At 42.7% G+C, this 12,725-nt stretch overlaps 1 protein-coding gene across 2 annotated transcripts in view; it reads right to left on the bottom strand.

The window, feature by feature from the left end:
• The window catches only part of C25H8orf34 (chromosome 25 C8orf34 homolog), a 242,202-nt gene that overhangs the window by 64,158 nt on the left and 165,319 nt on the right, over nt 1-12,725 (bottom strand). For both annotated transcript variants that reach the window (XM_038766655.1, XM_038766656.1), the window contains one exon: nt 644-729. In XM_038766655.1, coding sequence (XP_038622583.1) covers nt 644-729 — 86 coding nt within the window. The remainder of the gene's footprint in view (nt 1-643; nt 730-12,725) is intronic.

Raw genomic sequence — 12,725 nt, 5'->3', positions numbered from 1 at the left:
CCAAAAACCCTCTCAATCCGCAACTTCACTCATCACTAGCCAGCCTTCTGTACCAGATAATCGGGGCATCGAGTTCTGTTTGATTGATCCAGGAAGAAACTCTGATCTCTGAAAAAGGCCAGGGTTCAGACAAGCTTCATCTCGGAAAGCAGTGTATTTCTTAACCCAGCAATTTTTGGGTATCTGAACTGTCTTTATGAACTCCACCCTGGAAGGGCTGGTGGTTCCAGCTACATCATCATCATCATCATCATCAATCGTATTTATTGAGCGCTTACTATGTGCAGAGCACTGTACTAAGCGTTTGGGAAGTACAAATTGGCACCCCCACAGAACTCCTAACATCTCAGTAACCTCCGTTCTCTGACTTCCCAGTTGTAAACGGGAAGGATAAGATAACTTCTCTGCATGTGTGATGCGATGAATCAGAGTTGATCTGCTTTGGATCCCCAACGACAGGACTTAGAGTTTTTTTATAAACGGGAGGTAATCACTTCGAGGAAGCTCGTTTTCAAGTCCTGTTCAAGACCCACCTCTTGGGCCTTGGTTGTTTGAGAAGAGTTTCTCCCCAACACCATTAAATCGATCTCAATAATATTGAACATGACTATTATCATCTCAAATCGTTATTATTATAACTTACCTGTAGGATCTGGAGCCACTTCCACAGTGTTAAGGAGGACCTGCACAGGTTCTTCTATTCCATCTTCCAAGTTATCACCTTGTAACCTAAACAAGTGAAAACTTTCAGTACTTCTCATTTTCGAAGGTTAATGAGAAACAGCGGTAGACGCTGCTAAATACTATTGCTTAATGTCTCGACATTCAAAATTATCATCAACCAAAAAAACTTATAAAACCATTCTCCTCTAGAGAAATTGATACCCCTTCTACTTCCCATTATCCCCATGTTAATCTGTAATTTTTTAAAATGTCTGTCTCCTCCATTATGCTGTAAGCTCCTTGTGGGCAGGAATTGTGACTACCAACTTTAGTGGCTTCTACTTTCACAAGCTTAGTACAGGGCTCTGCATCCAGAAGTGCTCAGCAAATGCCATCGATTGATCAGACTGGGAAGCTGAGTTCTTCACTATTCCCCTCTTGAGCTAAGACTGACTCTTGGGGAGAAAAGCTGAAAATGAGGGAGCTATTCTGCTCACAAGATAGAGCATGGACAGGAGAAAGAGAAAAGCTATTGACTAGACCAGTTATCTTGGACGGTTTAACTTTCAGTATTCCACAATTCTTACACTGTAACCAGAAGGGTTTTTTGTTTGTTTGTCTGGTTTTGTTTTTGTGTCTGGGCAGAGACTGGGTCAACCTTCTACATACTATGACCAAAGTCCCTTAAAGAGAGGAATTATGTTAATTTCTCCTTTTGCTCTCTCCCAAGCTCATTGTAAAGTACTCAGTAGCTGCTGAGTAAAGACCATTAATTGTTTTTATCTGAATGAATCATATTTATTGAGCACTTAATGTGTGCAGAGCACTGTACCAAACCTTGAAGAGTACAATTTAACAGAGTTGGTTAGACACATTTCCCACCCATAGTGAGCTTGCAGACTGAAGGGAAATATCTGAAAACACTAAAGGTTGAGGCTTTCTTTCTGGTGACACATCTGTTTCTTGGGCACAGAAGGAAGGAAAGGGTGGTTTTTTTTTGCCCCCAATGGTGTCTTCCCTGCTTGTTTGAGCATGCCGGGCTCAGAGAAGATCGAGATGACTGTCCCTCAAGCACTGTGCCCCTGGTTCCAAATTGTGTCCAGCAGTATTTTGCTGATACATAAGAATAATAATAATAATTGTGGTATTTGTTAAGCACTTACTATGGGTCAGGCACCACTAAGTGCTGGGGTGGATACAAGCTAATAGGGTTGGACACAGTCCCTGTCCCATATAGGGCTCACAGTCTCAATCCCCATTTTACAGTTGAGGTAACTGAGGCCCAGAGAAGTGAAGTGACTTGCCCAAGGTCAAACAGCAGACGGGTAGTGGAGCCAGGAATAGAACCCAGGGCCTTCTGGCTCCCAAGTCTGTGCTCTATCCACTACACCATGTTGTTTCAAATTGGGCTCAGGGCACTCTCTACTCTTGCACAGAGAATAGGAGTTAGCCTGGAATACCCCAAAGGACTTCAACCTGAGTTCTAGTCCTGGCTCCGCCAAATGCCTGCTCTGTGGGCTTGGACAAGTCACTCAACTTTAGGCCTCAGTTTCCACATCTGTAAAATGTGGATTCAATACCTGTTCTCCCCTCTAGACAAGAGGGACAGGGACTGCAGCCACCCTGATTTACCCGTATCTACGATACTGCTTAGTATGGTGCATGGCATTTTAAGTGCTTAACAAAGACTGAAATTATTAAATTATTACATTATTATTACTGACCTCATCGCTACCTTATCCACTGTAGTAACTCCGCATTAGGCTCACTTGCCTAATCTATACATTTTTTCAAATGGCGTTTGTTAAATGCTTACTATGTGTGAGGCTGGGGCAGATACAAATTAACCAGACTGGCTACAGTCTATGTTCCATGTGGTGCTCACAGTCTTAATCCCCATTTTTACAGCTGAGGTAACTGGGGCATGGAGAAGTGAAGTGACTTGCCCCAGTTAACACACCAGACAAGTGGCCGAGCCGGGATTAAAACCCAGGTCCTCTAACTCCCAGGCCTGTGCAGCGAGGCTTAGTGGAAAGAGCATGGGCTTTGGAGTCAGAGGTCATGGGTTCAAATCCCGGCTCCGCCAATTAGCTGTGTGACTTTGGGCAAGTCACTTAACATCTCTGTGCCTCAGTTACCTCATCTGTAAAACAGGGACTAAGACTGTGAGCCCCCCATGGGACAGCCTGATCACCTTGTAACCTCCCCAGCGCTTAGAACAATGCTTTGCACATAGTAAGCGCTTAATAAATGCCATTATTATTATTATTATTATCCACCATGCCATGCTGCATTCAACATTCATTCATTCATTCAATGGTATTTATTGAGCACTAACTGTGTGCAGAGCACTGTACTAAGCGCTTACGAAGTACTAGTCGGGAACGTATAGAGACAGTCCCTACCCAACAATGGGCTCACAGTCTAGAAGGGGGAGACAGACAACAAAACAAACCATGGAGACAGGTGACCGTTTCAGGCAGAACTGGGTGGGACATCTCTCCTCCCTCATTCCTAACCCACACTGGCCACATCAGCATGCAAATATGTGAGCCTGTCACCGCCTCGCTCCCTCGAGTGAGGATTGGGCTCCACTCGATAACCACTAACTTGATCACGAGAACTATCGGTCCCAACGTTTACCATTTTTAAATGTATATTTTTAAAACCGTAACCCACCTTTAACCCCCCGTTTTCTTTTAAAGCAACACGCAGCCTCTTTCATGCCATTACTTACTGCACTCTGAAATGAAGGCACAAAAGTTCCTTCACTCTTAGTTTTCCAAAGCTGAGTGTGTTTCCAGAGAAGGATTCTTAATGGAAGTGCTGAGGAATCTTTTTTTTTTCTTTTTTTTTACTGTCTGGATTTCTACAGTTTCCTCAAATTTAATCCCAAATATTTCTCTTTCCTACTTCAGGGAGTTCTGGCAGAGATGTGTCTATGGCCTTGCTATGGGTCAGACACTACAAGACAGCATAAGACAACAACACTTCAAAACCCTTTTCATTATTTACAATTTTGGTAAACAAACATGAAAGCTCACCCTCCATTCACATGTTTTACATTTTACATTGTGGAACTTGGAATCAAACTGCAAAGTGTGTACTGGTCTTCCAAAAATGATCCCTCATTGAAAAATGAGATTAAAGAGTAATTAATTACAATGACGAGTTTCAGTGACAAAGGCACAACAACTAAGCTTAATCATAGCACGTATCTCCCCCTCCAGACTGTAAACTCGTTATGGGCAGGCAATGTGTTGGTTTACTGTTACAGTGTACTATCCCAAGAGTTTAGTACAGTGCTCTGCACACAATAAGTGCTCAATAAATATGAATGCATGAATAATATTAATGAAGATGCTCACATTTTGCTCTTGTTACAGTGACTGGTGGAAAAATCAATTTCCACACCATCTCTTTTTAACAGATAAGAAATCCAAGCTAAATTGTCCAGTTTTAGGGCTCTCACCATTAGTCCAAGCCCAATCCTATTACATACTTGACACTGACTTTTCTTCTGCTCTCACCTCTTGGATCTCCTATAGCGAAAAATCAAATGATCTCTCCCTTCTACTGATTATAAATGAATTCCTTCTTCTTTCAGTACACTTCCCTTTTATGGAAGCAGCCACATCCTTCATATCTTCATTACTATTTTGGAATATTTTCTGAAATCCCTAATTGGATCATTGCCAACCTCTTTTTCATTATCATAGAAACAAAGCAGTTACGTTACTTGTCTTCCCAACCAATCTTTTAGCCCATTCTCAAAGAGCCCTCAGGTCAGGAAGCATGGGTCTTCCTTGTGTTGTACTCTCCCAAGTTTATTTATTTATCTTACTTGTACATATCTATTCTATCTATTTTATTTTGTTAGTATGTTTGGTTTTGTTCTCTGTCTCCCCCTTCTAGACTGTGAGCCCACTGTTGGGTAGGGACTGTCTCTACATGTTGCCAACTTGTACTTCCCAAGCGCTTAGTACAGTGCTCTGCACACAGTAAGCGCTCAATAAATACGATTGATGATTGATTGATTGCTTAGTATAGTGCTTACCATTCAGTAAAGGATCAGTAAATACCACCGATTGCCTGCATAAATAATCTGCTCTCCTTTACTCCCTATGAAGGATGATTCTCCCTGATGGTTTGATCGGCAAGAAAGACCAACTTGCATTTACATTACTCAGTATCCAATAGCAGCTGCTGAAAATATTCTTTTCATTCACTCATTCAACTGTACTGAGCGCTTACTGTGTGTCAAGAATGGTACTAAGCGCTTAGGAGGGTAATAACAGAACAATAAACCAACACATTCCCTACCCACAAGGAGCCTAGGGTCTAAAGGGAGAGACAAACATTAATATAAATAAATGACAGATATGGACATAAGTGCTGTGGGGCTGGGAGGAGAGGATGAATGAAGGGGATACTTAGAAGGGAAAGGGAGAAGAGGAAAAGACTCATCTCCTGTCTCTGCCCTACTCCTGTTGTGAAATCTCACACATGAAACCCCAGAAGTTGGGTAGAATGGGTTGATGACAGAGAGCCAAGGGGCTTCAGAGAACCCAACACTTTAGATATCAACAGAGCCAATCAATCAATCGTATTTATTAAGCACTTACTGTGTACAGAGCACTGTACCAAGCGCTTGGGAAGTACAAGTTGGCAACATATAGAGACAGTCCCTACCCAACAGTGGGCTCACAGTCTAGAAGGGGGAGACGGAGAACAAAAGCAAATGTATTAACAAAATAAAATAGAATAGATATGTACAAGTAAAATAGAGTAATAAATATGTACAAACATATATGCATATATATAGGTGCTGTGGGGAAGGGAAGGAGGTAAGACGGGGGGATGGAGAGGGGGACAAAGGGGAGAGGAAAGAGGGGGCTCAGTCTGGGAAGGCCAGGAGTACGGTGAAACATATTCAAAGTCCTGACAACAGAGCGGCCAATAGCTCAAGCAGGGAGTGGTGTCTAACTAAACTTTGCACACCCGACAGCACCTAGGACACTGCCATGTGTCCATCTGTCTACTTGTTTTGGGTTTTTTTTTTTTTTTGGGTCTGTCTCCCCCTTCCAGACTGTGAGCCCATTGTTGGGTAAGGACCACCTCTACATGTTGCCCATTTGTATTTCCCAAGCACTTAGTACAGTGCTCTGCACACAGTAAGCACTCAATAAACTCAACTGAATGAATGAATGCCAAACATTCTGGATGCTCAAACAGGGGAAACAAAACCTAGTGTAGCAGATACAGCATTGGCCTGTGAAATCACAAGGTTATGGGTTCTAATTCCGACTCTGCCACTTGTCTGCTGTGTGGCTTTGGGCACTTCTCTCTGTCTCAGTTCCCTCATCTGTAAAATGGGGATGGAGTCTGTGAGCCCCACATGGGACAGGAACTATGTCCAACCTGATTTGCTTGTAAACACCCCAGCACTTGCTACAGTGCCTGACACACAGTAAGCACTTAACACACAAAAAAATATGTCTGGTTGAGGGGGATGACAATGATTCACAAAAACAGATCCAGAAATTCTTCAGGTATTGTTTTTCCTTGGCTACTGAGAGCTCCACCATTGCATAATTAAACCCTCTCATCTAAAGTTCATGCCCTTTTGGCTTTTGACCTCCTTCCCATTCCCTTTTCTCTTTTTTTCCTCTCATCCGTAAATGTCCATTCACTTCCAGGTTCTTTCTGTCAGTCTTTGAGAAAGCTCCAGGAGTGCAGATCCTAGAAGAGCGGGGCACTGTTTTCCAGGTCAGTACATTTTCCAACAGCACATATGAATAAAGGAAGAGAATCTCAGTTGCCACTTGGCTGCTCCAAGAAGGGGCAAGCCCTTTACTACCCACGTATTCAGAGTCCCTGTCTGTTCCCTCTTCAAGCTTTGAGCCTGGTCACCCAAAGAAAACAAGTACAGAATTCTGATGAAATGAATAAGAGCAGGATGTTAAGAATAGAAACGTGGGAAGGGCTGTCTGGAATCGCTAAAGGAGAGAGGAGTAAAGAAAATATGGTTTAGTAGGATGGTGTTCATCCAGCACAGATTGATCAGTGGTTGACTTCTATCTGATATTCTTCCAACAAACATCAAGCCTCCTTCCAGCTCAATGACCAAGTTCCACAGATCAGATCCATGTTTTAAGAGATTGGGAAGTGGGGAGGGAGAGTAACAGCTCCGGAGCAAGTGGCTTGGAGAGGGGAGGGGTACATACAAGATAATTAGATCGGAAACAATCCCTCTCCCACACAGGGATCCACAGCCTTAATCCCCATTTTACAGATGAGGTAACTGAGGCACATAAATTGTGACTTGCCCAAGGTCACAGAGCAGACAAGTGGCAGAGTCAGGATGAGAAACTGGGTCCTCTGACTCCCAGGCTTGTGCTCTTTCAACTAGACTGCGCAGTTTCCAAAGTTGGTTCCTGATTTCTCTGGATCAAAGTAAAACCCTGTCTGACAGCAAATACCAAGTGCCAAACAAAAGAATTTTGCACCTTTTCTTAGGCAGTTTCCCGCTCTGATCTGAAGAAACTAATAGCCTCCCGGGATACCTCAGACCTTTGGATATTTACTTTGGTCTTGGCTGAGAACTTCATCCAGCTGTTCTATCTTCCTAACTCTCCCTCAACACTACCCAATCATGTCTCACATCCTTGGATCCGTACCTTACCCAGTTGATGGACTTCCTCTATTGAGTTTCCTTTGGCCTGGAGGATTACTAGAAGCATTAAGCCCCCTTTCCCTGGGAACTCATTGGGGATTTTCTTATCTACTTGCTTAGAAAGTCTTCTCTCACACTCACAAAAACCTCTTACAATTAGCCTTGAAAATGTAACGATTGATACCAGTAAAGAGATTTTTTTTCTTGCCAAAAAAGGATTTTCCTTTTAAAAATGACTTTTAGGTTCCTATCTTCTAAAAGTAGAGATATGGCCTGCAAAAATGTTTGTGGCTCGCAAATAAAATTTAGATTCCAACTTCATGTACACAGGACTGCATAAACATATCTGTTCGTAGGTGGCCACTTATCTACGCTGCTAATCACTTTCCTGGCCCCGGCTTCAGAATTTATAAACTGAGTCTAAGGAAAACACTCAGGGAAAACCTGTCTGGGTTATTTTGGTCTTGGTTTTTTAACCTCATTTGTCTCATAAAAATGTCACCACAAAATAAAATATTAATGACCGAAAGAAGAGGCCAGGAGGGGACTTGGGGATTGCTAATACCACACTTGAGAGCCTCTGCACTCCTTTCTGCAGGTAGATGTGACTTGTATATTGGCCATTTAACGCCAGCATGTAGCCTGACTTGGTGAAGTCGAGTAAATTATGATGTGCACAAAAGATCACCCTGGGAACCTTCCAAGTCTGCTGAAATCTGAGGCGGCCGTGGGAAAATAGCACGAGTTGCCAAATCAATCGATGGTATTTACTGAGTGTTTACTGTGTGCAGAGCACTCTCCCCCTTTTAGACTGTGAGCCCACTGCTGGGTAGGAACTGTCTCTATATGTTGCCAACTTGTACTTCCCAAGCGCTTAGTACAGTGCTCTGCACACAGTAAGCGCTCAATAAATACGATTGATTGATTGATTGTATTGAGCTAAGCTTGGGAGAGAGAAAAAGATCAGAGTTGGTAGAAATGTTCCCTGTCCATAATGAGCTTACACTCTCGAGGGGGAGACCTGTGCTAATGCGGTGGAGGTTGAGCCATTCTAAAGTGCTCAAAATCCTCCTTTGGAACCTGTAGCCTTGTACTGTTACTGCTGGTCAGTCACATGGAGACCTGGCGATGATGATTATCACTGTCATTAGCACAGTACCAATTGCACATTCTTCAAACACCGACAGCATTATGAAACCTGGGTGTCTTAAAAAGTTGTCCTCGTACACAGCAAGTAGCGAGCAAGTGCTCAAATACTACCGATAGACTGATTGACTCTGTATTTTATGTGGCATTTTGTTTTGCCCTAATCCCAAACCAAGCTAGATAATGCTTAGTACAATGCTCTGCACCTAGGTATGTGCCCAATAAATACCATTCACTGATTATTTTAGGCTATGGAGCCATGGACACTAATAGAGTGTAGTAAGCTCCTTGGGGGCAGGAAAAGTGTCATGTTTCTGTTGTACTTTCCCAGGTGCTTACTATAGTGCATTCCACCCAAGGGGTGCTCAATAAATACCTTTACTAATACTGCTACTGGAGCCACTGACTTTGAGTGGGTATGAGCAGAATTGAATGGGCTATATCTGGGCTGAAAAATCTAGAACGTATCAGATTTCTTCCAGCTTTCAGCCCACGCAGACATCTCTTAGATTTGCTCTTCTTTAGAGATTAGTGATATTTCATGGGGGGCAGGGCTTGAGTTATATTGAAAACTCACATCCACGGCATCATTTGAACAGATGGGTTACACATAAAATCTGACTATTGCTTTATAAGCAAGGAAGGAGTGGTGATTTTATTTTATCATTATATATTTACATTAAACCATGGTTAAATTCATGTTCTTCTTCCTCCTGGTTTTAAAGCCAGAAGGAAAATTAACATGGCACCTTCTAAATTCCCTCCTTTTGCTCCCTCCTGGTCTCCAATCCACCTTCAAGAATCACACCAATTATCACCAGGCTTTGGAAAACAATATGTCCTCTTTTTCATCCTTTTGCTCTCCCACCTAGCTACCTGCCTCCAAACATCATTCATTCACTCAATCATATTTATTGAGCACTTACTGTGTGCAAAGCACTGTACTAAGCGTTTGGGAGAGTACAATATAACAACAGATACATTCCTTACCCATAGTGAGCTCCCAATCTCGATGGGGAGACAGACAAAAAAAAGATGCAAATGAATAAGTAAATTACAGATATAGACATATGTGCTGTGGGGAAGGGAAGGAGAAATGAATGAAGGGATCAAGTCAGGGTGACTCAGAAGAGGGTGGGAGAAGAGGAGAGGAAGGTTTAGTCAGGGAAGGCTTCTTGGAGGAAATTTGCCTTCAATAACACATCAGAAGCTAGTTAGCAGGAGATAGCTGGGTCGGGGAAGGGGAGCAAGAGAGCTGAGGGAAGGAGGAGGGTTCCTGGATCATGGAATTTTCTTTCCACTCTGTGGCCAAACCAAGTTAAGTACAAGGTATGTGGGGAAGAATACTCAGGACCACCTGATCACTGTAGGGCAATCAAGAAGAGTCACCTATCCAGGAGAACTGCTTCATAGACAGGCATTAGGAAGGCTCTTATAGAGTGTAGTGAAGGAAGTTCATCCCACTAGAAGAGGGCCATGTGAGGAGGAGGAGGAAATACAGCTGCCCCAGCAAACTAAGGACCAGTACCACCTGCAAAAGAGCTTCAGATACAGCGCAGACCAATCGCCTTCCTCCAGGAGCTGTAGACAGCTGCATAGCAGACTTCCTGACAGAGCCTTGGCACCAAGGGGAACTGTACCACCTGCCCCGAGGTGCTAACTGGGGAAAATTAGAGTGCCACCTGGTCGTCTATAAACATTCCCTAAACTCAATTTTTCATGCTTGCACGTGGTCTCGTCTTTTGAGGATCCCAGTGTTAACCCAAGCCCCTTGCTTTGGGCTGGAGGCTCAAATTATTTCGGGGCTATAACATCAAGGGTAGAGTGGATCCAGCCCTTCCTGCCACGGAGGACAAAGCATAAGTGCTTAGTACAGTGCTCCGCACACAGTAAGGGCTCAATAAATACGGCTGAATGAATGAATGAATAAGAGCTCTAACTGCGGTTAACCACCAACCCCATGTCCTCTTCTTTTTGCTCTTCATTCATTCATTCACTCAATCATATTTATTAAACACTTACTGTGTGCAGAGCTCTGTACTAAGTGCTTGGGAAAGTACAATACGGCAATAAAGAGAAACAATCCCTGCTCACAATGAGCTCACAGTTTGAGGGGGTGGGAGGGGAGACAGGCATCAATACAAGTAAACAGGCATAAGACATCAGTTTTTGCTACTCTCCTCTCTTTGCCTCCCCTTCATTCTGTCCCACCTCATAGCCTCCACATTTTATTCAGTAATTTTCCAGTTTATGTTTCCATAAAACTTTACTTGATATGGATTTATCTTGACTGTAAACGCCCCTCTGAACTGTAAGCTTGTTATTATTATGGTATTTATTAAGTGCTTACAGTATGCCAAGCACTGTTCTAAGTGCTGGGGTAGATACAAGTTAATCAGGTTGGCAACAGTCCCTGCCCCACATGGGGCTCACAGTCTAAGTAGGAGGGAGAACCGGTATTGAATCCCCAATTTACAGATGAGGAAACTGAGGCTCAGAGAAGTTAAGTGACTTGCCCAATGCCATAGAGCGGGCAAGTGGCAGAGCTGGGATCAAAAGCCAGGTTCTCTACCAGGCACGTGGTCTTTTCTTTCTGCCACTCTGCCCAAGTGCTTAGTACAGTGCTCTGCACACAGTAGGCACTCAATAAGTATGACTGAATGAACCACTGATTCATCGACTGACTGACTGAACCTGTTTCATTTATTTTGCCTCCTCCTTTCCTACTTTAATGTTTCCTGAGGTTAACAAGTCTCTAAGCTGGATGTAATAATAATAATACTTGTGGTAATTGTTAAGTGCTTACTACATGCTAAACACTGTTCTAAGCATTGGTTACATACACCGTAATCAGGGTGTCCCACATGGGGCTCACAGTCTTAATCCCCACTTTACAGATGAGGTAACTGAGGCATAGGGAAGTTAAGGGACTTGTCCAAGGTCACACAGCAGACAAGTGGGGGAGCCGGGATTAGAACCCACGTCCTTCGATTCCCAAGCCCATGCTGCTTCTGAAACACACACACACACACACACACACACACACACTTCCCCCCTTCTCTATGTTAGTGTAAACTGATTGCTCTCCATTTACTGATATTTCTAAATTACTATGCTCCTCCATGCTTTGTTTAACATCCATAGTGTATAGTATGGTGCTCATCTGAATTTCAGAAACACTTTTTTGATTGATTAATTGAGTTTAAAGTGTTCCGTCTATTAGGTGTTGGGGTGCACACCAAAATTCACTGATAAGCAAGCTGATGACCTGGAAAACACGACTGCTTTAGGAAAGGTCAAACGTGGGATCTCCTGAAGAGGTTATAATGGAAAAGATTGAGGCCCTCCTTTCAGGATGGATTATCAAGTTTCTCGGTAAGGACAATCTGAATGCAAATGGATGGCAGCGTAATTGGAAACACCATTCAGGCATGAACCAGGGGGAATGATCATCTTTTGGAATAAACTCCAAAACGAGTCATGTATTTGGGGATTTTTTAGGGTCCCTAAATGCCTTTTCACTAAATGCTACAAATCCCACTGGAAAACTACCACTTCCATTTTGACATTTTCATTTTCCTCTTTGATCATCATCTTTATTGCTTAGTACTTGCTCCTGGATGTGAGTTTTTCCCTCTTTAGAGTGCTCACCTCTGGGAATTAAAAATTGATTCCAAATGGTGGTTGGGAGCTCGGGGTTGAGGTTACAACTCTCCTGACGGGTCTGGAAAGTTTCTTTGTTTGTTGAAGCAGTTGCTAGTCATGATGACAATATCAATCTCTCTCAGGGATATTCTGTGGTATATCTTCCTAAAAAATTATTTGTTTTTGCTGTTTCAGCTTGTAATGGACCTTCAACTTTGTGAACCATAAAGGCTCAGGAAAAAAAAATATGCCCAAATAAAGAAAAATAAAGGCTCAATAGAAATACAGTAGGTAAATCTCCACAAAATAATACCTTTTTATTTCTGGCTGAGTCATATTTTAGAGTTTTGACCTTACTAAGTTACTGTAATTTAAAAGATTTAGGCACCCTGAATGTTATAAGCATTACCCGTAATTACTGATACTTAATCTAAAAGGTATATCAGTTGACAATTCAACACTGATGTGCCTTTTATTGAAATGTCTCTTGGATAATTATGCTGTGTTGGGCCAATCAATCAATCATATTTATTGAGTGCTTACTGTGGGCAGAGCATTGTACTACGTGCTGGGGAAAGTACAGTATAACAGGTTT

The sequence above is a fragment of the Tachyglossus aculeatus genome, chromosome 25 (genome assembly GCF_015852505.1).
Source record: "Tachyglossus aculeatus isolate mTacAcu1 chromosome 25, mTacAcu1.pri, whole genome shotgun sequence".
In the NCBI taxonomy this organism is placed as follows: domain Eukaryota; kingdom Metazoa; phylum Chordata; class Mammalia; order Monotremata; family Tachyglossidae; genus Tachyglossus; species Tachyglossus aculeatus.
This window is presented reverse-complemented; position numbering and strand designations above follow the sequence as displayed.